This window comes from Pteropus vampyrus, unplaced genomic scaffold (assembly GCF_000151845.1).
Source record: "Pteropus vampyrus isolate Shadow unplaced genomic scaffold, Pvam_2.0 Scaffold34, whole genome shotgun sequence".
Taxonomy (NCBI): domain Eukaryota; kingdom Metazoa; phylum Chordata; class Mammalia; order Chiroptera; family Pteropodidae; genus Pteropus; species Pteropus vampyrus.
The window spans coordinates 6,564,438-6,573,858 of record NW_011888815.1 but is presented as its reverse complement, the minus strand read 5'-3'; the positions used below and the strand labels follow the sequence as shown (position 1 = coordinate 6,573,858).

General features: G+C 55.1%; 1 protein-coding gene across 1 annotated transcript in view; it reads left to right on the top strand.

Moving 5' to 3' along the window:
* Positions 1-9,421, top strand: part of LOC105290274 (A disintegrin and metalloproteinase with thrombospondin motifs 17-like) — a 193,846-nt gene that overhangs the window by 148,160 nt on the left and 36,265 nt on the right. The window contains exon 14 of the mRNA XM_023529013.1: positions 4,976-5,103. Within this exon, the coding sequence (XP_023384781.1) occupies positions 4,976-5,103 (128 nt within the window). The remainder of the gene's footprint in view (positions 1-4,975; positions 5,104-9,421) is intronic.

Genomic DNA, 9,421 nt, shown 5'->3' with positions numbered 1-9,421 from the left:
TCCAGAATTTATGTCTGTTTGTTTAGCGTTTGTTTAGCGTTTGTTTAGCGTTGAGAAGGATCCCGCAGGATCCAGTTCAGAGTTTTTGCCCTTAAAATTCTGTTCGTCTGCAGAAAGTCAGACTGCGTTCTAATGATGACAATATGGTCCCATTTATCGAGCCTACCATGTGCCAGGCACACGTTAGCCCCGTATTCATCATCTCATTTATTATGCAAAACAGGCCATGTGGAAAATGAGAGGTCACAGTTGACGTGACATGTCTAAGCTCCTGCAGCTGATGAAAAGCAGAGAGGGAGCTGACCCCAGTTCCGGGGGAGCAGACTCAGAAAACGACCAGCTATCATCTGGGTTCCCATACTCGAGCGAGACAGATAGCGTGATTTCACGAGTGCCGGGTCGGGGAGCTTTGATAAGAACTCAAACAACTGCGCCCGATTTCTGCACAGCCTCTAAAGCCTTCTGCAGGAGAGTGAGGTTCCTGCCCCAGGTCTAAAGTTCCTTGCCCGTGACCCAAGGGACCTCCGAAAAAAATCTCACCGTGCCATCGCTGGCTGCACGCTCAAGTGTGCACAGCTGTGCGGGGACACAGGCCCAGCCGGCACAGTGAAGAATGGCCTCCGACCTGCAGCTGTTAACCCATCGGCTTTGAACCCTCTTGTAAGGCGACGTGGGGTGTTCTCTCTCATAGTTGGCAACACCAGCCCACTCAGCCTGATGTTTTCCTTTTTGAAAAAGAGCACCACCTTTGGGAGCCATGCGACTGTACCTGCCCCCTCACCTACCCAGCAGATGAGGCGAGAGGTGGCCCAGCCTCCCAAGAGGACCGTAGGCAGCTGGAGGGAGAGGCTCGCACGTGGCCCCCGCTGCCCTCTGCCTGGCTGTTGGTCGGATGCAGGAAGACACAGGAGCTTCCAGAAGTCTCGGGCATGCTCTGCGTCCCTAATCCCGAGGGAGATAGCACTGGCAGCAGCTGCGTGTTCACAGTCCTTCAGCCAAACTGGACTGCCAGATACAGGTCCCCGGGGTCAGCGTCGTGTCCTCTGCCACCCCTCGGGAGCAGGCCATGGCAGGTCTGGGGCAGACTCGCCCGTTCTCGTGGCCGCCCCACTGTGTGCAGAGTTTCCGATCTTCCCTTGGTGTCTCGCTTCAGTTCGCGGTGCTCCTGCCTCGTGTCTTCAACGCAGAAATCTCTCTTCAATCTGTTTTTCCACCGATTTCTCCTCCAAGTCCAGATTAAACTTCTGTTTTGCTTCTCACCGCTGTTGGACGGCTCGGCTCCTCCCTTATCGTCGTGGTGGCTGACACTGGTGTCGGCCCAGAGCCCCCTCCAGGAGGCCTCGCCTGGCGGCTATTTGGGGAAGCTCGCTGCGTTCAGAACGTCTTCACCTACCCGCTTTTTGGTTCTTTCTGCCAAAACAAGAAATAACGATAGCCAGAGTGCCACCACCTTTGATCTGACAAGTCGACCCCGTTTGAAAAGGACGGCCAACAGGGAGTAAGCATTTCGCCTCTGAAGGAGAGAGCCCAAGTTCAAGGCTTTGCAGGGGTAGCTCGACCCATCTCCCCCAGAGTGGCATTGTCAGGACTTCGTACACGTTTGGTTTCATTTCTCTTCAAATAGAAACAGAAGCCAGCAGTTTTTTAAAGGAGCATTTCACAAGGATAAAGATGAAATAATAAACGGCCAGTTCAGACGGCAGGGGGGACATACAGATGATAATAAGTGCCCCTCTCAAAACGTAGTTTGCAAAAGGCACAACGCTAGCCGGGCTGTCACAGGAGCGGTCCGTGTGGCCGGGCCCCAGGCTCTCCAGAAGTCGTTTTGACCGCCCTATTTATAACATTGCCATCGCCGCGGAATTCTTTGCCCAGTGACGCACAGTGCAAGAAAGGGGGAGCTGTATTTTTTCTTTTTTCTGTTCCTGAAAAAAAAAAATAAATAAGTGAAAAACGAATGGTAGATTTTTCCAGGGGAGGACTCGGGCCCACAAACCCATACTACCTCTGACAGAAGACCAGAAGGCAAAGACTCTCCTTAGGAAATATTTCCCCGCGGAAAAGCCTTTAGACAGAAACCCATCGAGGTGGCCCGTTGCCAAACCCATGCCATTCTCCTCTCCCCGTGGAATCTTGTTTAAGTGGGAACCTTCAAGAGTCCAGGCCTCCCTGGCCAGGCCAGCGGGCCATGTGCCCACTGAGGTGGCGGAGGCCTCGGTAGAGGCCGTGTCTGGATGTAAGAGTACCGTCCCAGCCCCTTCTCCCTGGCAGGGCTGGACCTCTCCGGGTCTGAGCCTCCAGGGGACAGGCGGGTGGCATGGTGAGGGTCTCTGATGCCAGCTCAGCCAAGCGGTCGGAGTTGCTTAATCAAAAAGAGAGAAGTTGTCACAAAGATGCAGGGTGTCCCACAGGTCCGAGGGGTCAGGGGGAGGGGGTCTGAGGCCAGAGGGTCCACATCCACCTCGGCTCGTGCGGCTCATGGCTTCCCGTTGCGCTGCACACTGGTTTTCTTGCAGCCCGTCCGCGTGCAGGCCGACGGGCGGCCCGCAGAGCCTGCCCCAGACGTCCGCGTCCCTTATCCAGATCCTCTGGGGCCAGACGTGGCTCAGAGGTCAGAGCGTTTGGGGCATTAGACAGGTAACAGAGTGCGTGACAAATAGCCCCAGCGGGTGCAGGAGCACTCCTAGCAGACGCCTCTTCTACCAGGTAACCCACGAGCAGTCATCTCCAAGTGGGAGAATGTGTTTGCCACAAATGGAAGAAAACACTAGCCGTTTTCAGACCCTTCGTGAATTCCAAACTGTGCATAAGCTGTAGACGTCTTTGATATCCACCAGCCACAAGCAGACAGCGTCCGCTGGAAGGAGTTTCAGTGTGGTTTCTCAGGGGAGAGAAACTGATGAGCCCTGCTGTGGTTAGGTGGCCACCGCAGGTCCCGTCGGCTGAGGCTTGTGAGCAGCTTTGGGAACAGGGGCCTGAACAGCCTCCCCAGCTTTTGTCCCACACAGAAGGCCAGGCAGGGCTCCGGCGAGCGCTCGTGACAGCCTCCGCATTAAGCGGTGTCTCCACCTTGGTTAGACCTTGTCACTACTGGCAGCGAGAGCCCTAAGGAGCCACCAGCGAAAATCCTCCGAGCCCCCACCACACAGACGGCTCATGTGGCTCTCAAGCCCCTGCGTCTGTCCCCTCGGCCATGTCTGCGGCGTCCCCCATCTGAGCATCAGTCCTGACAACAGGTGAGCCAGTGAGAAGCCGGGACCCACCCCAGACAGTCCAGCCTCGGTCAGAACTCCGTCTGGGCCAGAGGGGCGCTCCAGGCTTCTCTCCTTCGAGTGTATCGTTGTGTAACTTATAAAAGACTTGACCCCCTTCTCTGCGACTGAGGATGTAGGCGGGTGGCACCGGGCCTGAAGCCGAACCCCGAAGCTCGTCTTTTTCATCAGGGTCTCTCACCCTGGGGTCGGATCACCCGCCTCAGAGAACTTCGAGGGGCTCTTACGTCTTCCTAGAGATGCGGGGCGCCCCGAGTTCTGAGCGGAGTCCTCTGAGAAGGAGCTGATCGACGGAGGGAGTTCCAGCTTAGCAGAGGGAGGAAGCGCCACCTCTGGGCTCCGTTCTGGAACCTGGGTGTCCGCAGACCGCACGAGCCGTGGAGGACGGTGTCTGCGGGCGGGAGAGTCGTGTGCAGGTGGAACCGAAGGCATCTTCCCACCTGGGGCCTTGGCCACGAGCTCTCCGTCGAGGTCGGGCTCCCAGCCCTGGAGCGTCCACCTCGCGGATGCTCTCACCAAAGAGCCCAGACGACGAGTCGCACCCCTCCCGGGTCTGTTCTTTCTAACTTAGCTCAGAAGAGCCTTTAATGTTCTATCCCGATCCATTTCCATCTCCCGCTCAAATCAGCATCTACACTCAGGAGCCAAAACGTCCATGAGCCTGGTGGTTTGTCTTCAGCAGCACCGTTTTGTTGCTTAGTATTTTCGGCCCCCAGAGTTCTTCTCCATTTAGAGTTCAAAAAAAAAAATGGTGGTGGAAAGAAAATCGGGGTGAAACTAAGAGGTCGAGGGACCCCAGGCAGCGGTGCACACCCTGAGCCGCGCGCGTGCTCATCTGTAAAACAGGACAGTGACCGCACACAGTGCAGACGCTGCTTAGCCTGCTGCCCAGCACGTGGTAGATACTTATAATTTTATCATCACCGTCGCCATCATCAGCTTTATTGCTGCTGTCGAAAAAATCACCTCTAAGCTCCCTCGTTCCAAGTATCGATGCAGCACTTGAGTTTAAATGTTATTAAATCCACAGTTTTCAAACTGCTTGGGCCAAGGGGCCCTTCTTTATGACCTCAGAAGACCTCTCTCTGGTGTTCTAAGATGACACTTCCCACCGAGCAAGTTGATCAGAGAGCTCCATTGGGGAGGAGCCACGCGAGGCTGCTGAAGACAGTACTGGTTTCGCGCAGGGGTCCCCTGGACCATGGACCAGTACTGGTCATGGTCTGTTAGGAACCAGGCTGCACAGCGAGAGGCGAGTGGCGGGCGAGCAAGCGAAGCTCCATCTGTACGTGCAGCCGCTCCCCGGCGCCAGCATCACCGCCTCAGCTCCACCTCAGGTCATCAGGCATTAGATCCTCATAGGCGCGCCAGTCTCTGGTGCCAGAAAGGTTGGGGACCGCTGGTTTTGCGAGTGCCATTCCATCACGAAAGCCCCAGACTCTGGGTGAGACAGCATACCTGCCCTAGTGAGAACTTTCTAGCTGGGATGGCGAGGTTCTCTGAGGTCATACCCTCTCCAGAGGACTCTCTCTACCCCTGCTGCTGCTCCCCCAGGACCTCTGCAAGGACCCACTGGGGGACAGAGGCCCCACAAAGGTGTCGCTGTTGCGCTCTCGGGAAGTTCCTTTGCAAAATCATCACCTGCCCCCGGCATGGCTCACACGCCCCTTCTCATGCCAACTCTCACCCCTTTCCCTCCTCAGATAAGCCGTGTGAACTGTACTGTTCGCCTCTGGGCAAGGACTCCCCGCTGCTGGTAGCCGACAGGGTCCTGGACGGCACACCCTGCGGGCCCTACGAGACCGACCTCTGCGTGCACGGCAGGTGCCAGGTGACTCATTTTCCTTGTGTCCTCGGTGGGGCCTCGGCGAGGAGGCTTCCTCTCGCCAGAGGCGCTTGGAGTCGGGCAGGGTCCAGGAGTTGGGAGGCCTGAGGGATGGGTATTTTTTTAAGAAGGTGCCAGGGGTGCTGCCTCCTGCAAGCTGGACAGAGCGTGAAGCTCACCTCCAGTTGGGGTGCCTGAATGAATCGTGGCAACATGATAATCTCAAAAATGTTTAAATAACTTTAGACATTGTGACGAAGGGAAGTACAGGTGGAACGCTAAGGCAAGACAGGAGGGTGTGTGTGAACACGCGGTTTTGGACGAGCTCTGCCCTGTTTCGCTACAAAAAATATAGTAGATCTAAGCAGACGTCTTTGCAGATGGCACCCGGGGAGCTAAATGTGCTTGGTTTTGGGGGACCACTACACCCGCTGGACTATAGTCCCCAGATCCATGCCACTGTTAGATGTCCGTGACGCATTAGAACAATGATACGTGTCGTTTAAGAAGACAAATAAGAGAAAGGGAAGGAAATCACCTTCCATCTGTGTTAAATGTACCTGAGCCGGGGCGGACCTGTAGCCTGGCCCCCCGCGGGCCTGGTGTAGCTGGTATTCTGCCCATTTGTCCGTCAGGATGGGCGCCCTCTGCTGTGCAGTGGCCGGGGTTAAGGTGGGGGGTCTGGAGGCTGAGTATTTCCACTGCCCAAAGGGGTGTGGCCCAAGTGACGCCACCTTGACGTGCCAGACGTGCCCTCGTTCCCGACGGCCCGTGAGAGCCCCAGAAAGCTCCCTCCCCCAGCCTAGGACACGTCACCATCCCACGGCCAAGCTCCCTCGGCCCTGTCCTTAGCAGGGGAGCCACCAAGAGCTGGAGGAGGCCACCGTCATCCGGGCCCCAAGCAGGCAGATGGGTATCAGGACTGTCACATATTTGTCATAGACGGGAAACCAGATCATTCCTCCAGTTTTTGTTTTTCCTCGTTTTGCCTCCATTGACCTGAGCCTAAACAAGGCGTCTGCTCGTCAGATACCCCTGAGGGGGCTTCTGATTTTCACCAGGAAAAGAGAAACCGCTTTTCAGGAGTCACGTGGCTGTGCGTGCTTCAGAGTTCCCACATGTCCTGAAGGTGACACTCATCTCGAACACTCAGTTTCAGCGAAATGTCAAAAACATTTGAAAAATTGTAAATTCCAGGGGTCACAGGGGAGAGACACTGCCGTCCCCCCTTAACTGCAGCCGTGCCACAATCCTGCCCCAAGTCTGGGGCCCGCTTGCCCCCCAAGGGCAGCAGACGGGTTCGTTCTCTCCACTTCACCCCCCGTCCTGGGGCGAAGCCCACAGGGTGTGGAGAGTGAGTGGAAGGCGGTGTAGACAGCGGACAGGCGGGAAGACACACATAGAGACAGCTTCTCCGATGATCCCTGAGGCCATTTCAGCCCTCGTGGGTTTGTTCCCTGTGACGTCCACACTAGTCCCAAACTGGGCTTTTTCAGGGAAAAGCTGAGCGACAGCCAGACTCCTTTGGCACGGCCTGGCGTTGTTATCAGACACAGACGTGTGAGGGTGATGGACGTCTGGTGCCCGGAGTCTTGGCAAAGCATCTTCCCAGGGACTGGGGTGGAGGGGGCCGGAGCTGGCCCCCAGGGCTGCCACCTCGGAGCAAAGAACGTGCAGGGCCTGTGCGGACTCACGTCTTACCGTTAATTACTGAAAGGAGACATTGCTGACGCTGGCAAGCCAGGCGCAGGCTGCGTCTCCTCCCCGAACCGCGCCTCCTCCACTGACTCCCTCCCAGGTAAAGGCGCTCGGACCCTTGAGGGCAGCACCAGCCACCTCCAGCCTTTGCCAGCATCAGGCATTTCTAAGAATCCTGAAATTTTGTGGCCAGTGGGGGCCGTGTCACGTGGCCAGACGCGATTTCAGCTCTAAGTGACCGGTGCCGGCAGGCCCCTTCCCCGGTTCAAATCGCAGCCTTTTCAGTTAGGGGACTGTCCCTGTGTTGTGACAGCAGAGGTTTAGTCAGCACCACAGGGATGAGATGCCACTCGAGGCATTTTAACAGCCGTATGTCTGTGGTTCTAGGGCCATCGAGCCAGAGCCTGTCCTGCGCTGGGGTAGGACGGGACTGACACGGGCACACTTGCCTTTCACTCCCAGATGTCCCCCCGGCCCCTCCCTCCAGTCTGCTCCCTCAGCGCCTCCGCTGCTGCCCTCGTTGCATTTACTGACCCCTGCCCTGAGGCTGGCACTAGAGGGCACACCATGACACCCTTCACAGGGCTCTCCGGCGGGCGGGAGGGCTGGTGGTCTCTGACACCCCGCTGCTGATGGAGACACCCCCCTGCCAGTTCTCGGAAGTGCTGTCTCCTCTGCACACGTGCCCCCCAGTTCCCCGCTGCCCCCAGGCAGCCCACCGGTCCTAGCAGAAGGTCCTGGTGGGGGGTGGCAGCAGCTCCCTGCAAGCACCTCACGAGATTAAAATGTTGAGAAACAACTCGCTTTCTGAAGCAAGCTAAAAATACCACCTGTAATTTTTCTAACGGTAGTCACTCTTCAGAGAGAAACTGTGAACGTTAACTTTAAGCCCCACTGTTAAGTCAGTTCTCCCGAAAATCCAAATTAGTAAAGTCATAGTTTGTGAATTTTTATAACAAAATCGAGCATAGGTAAACAAGATTAGAAGAAATTAAATACAAATACAGCATTTATGCCTACGTATAGTCATTGCCAAAGCAGAATGTTCTGGATTCCTGTGGTACTTGAGAATGAGTAAGGCAAGGAAAATCGGTTAAAGAGATAAATAGTAAGAGTAATAATAACAGCAACAAAAAATCTCGGGTTTACGAGCAGAGAGTCTGTCTGTACCTGTTTGTCGATAGAAACGTGTTAATGATGATGGATGAAAGGCAGAAATCGTCCACATTTTACATCGGAGAGCACTTACAGAAACATTGCCATGGTTTAACTACCAGCTTTTCCTTCTCGCCCCATCAGCTATAAATTTTGCTCTTTGGGGGTAACAGAAGGAGTTCTGGGAAATTTTGAAAAACACAGTAACTCGTTGGTAGGGAATGGAAGAGACAAGAGAATCCAAAAGGGCATTTCGAGCAGGTTCCAGTAAGCTCCAAATAGCAGGCTGATTCAAACCATAACATGAAACACGGAAATACCATCTTACTCTGTTTTTATGAGGCCCGAGTTAAGTTTCATTTCAGTGAGTCACAAATTACTTAACATGCCGAAATGGAACTTAACAGCGCTCGTAAAAGCGGGAGCAAGTTGGGGGAAGGAACACAAACATTGTCTATTTTTCAGCGAGTCCCTATAAATCAGGAGCCCCATCATTAATAATTCCTCCCGCTGGCCTCCGGAAGCAAAGAAATCGAGTTAACAGGCCTCTAATGGACACCTTGCCTCGGAGCCACTGGCCTTCCGTGGGTGAGTCAGATTGACAGACAGAGCCCAACGTGCTTGGTTGGCATTTCTGTAGGGCCTTTGCGGCTCGTGTACACGTGCAGCTGACACGCTCCACTGAGGGTCACACTTCTTTGGGACTCGACTCTGTATACCTGTCCTGAGCTCGATGGACACCAAACCAAAATGAAACATCTTCAGAGCCTGTAAGCTTCTTCAGGGGAGGGCTGGTGTCTGATTATCTGTGTTCCTCCAGGAGCTGGCGTGGAGGACAGCTTTTGATCTCAAACTGGGAAGAGAAAGCAAAAACAAAACAGAGGATGCCCGAGAGGCTGGGGGACGTGATCTCAGGACTTCGGCGCTTCTGGAATCCGGAGCCCATTTTGGCGGGCCGTTCGCTTTGTCCAGAACTTTTTGGCCTCCCAATTTTGCGTACAGTGGGCTGTTCGGCCAGCAGAATGACTGGTGGCATTTAGGAGAATTACAAGACTCTGGCCTCAGTCCGCCATGTAACGGAGGGGTAACAAGCATGCAGGAAAAGCGACCGGCTGTATTTCAACAGCGCCCTCCTGGTTGCTGCCACGCTTCACAGCGTGACCCCGAAGCTGACATCTCCGAAGGGTGTGACTGTTGGTGCCAGACCTTTATCGACAGCAGACCTAAAACTCTGAAGTCACTCCCCACACCCCTTTTATTTAATTAACCCCCCATGCCAACTTCTGGGTGGCGACAGCACTGAGCCACATGCTCTCTCCTCCTCCATCCTGGAATCCCACTCGGCCAACGGCAGAGGCGGCATAGACAAACTCAGTGGTGCGGAGAAGCGGAGGTCACCCTGTGGCCAGTGACGCCACCTCTCTCTGGAAGACGGAAGTGGGCGGAAGTTTGATGGCGGGAGCAAAGCAGC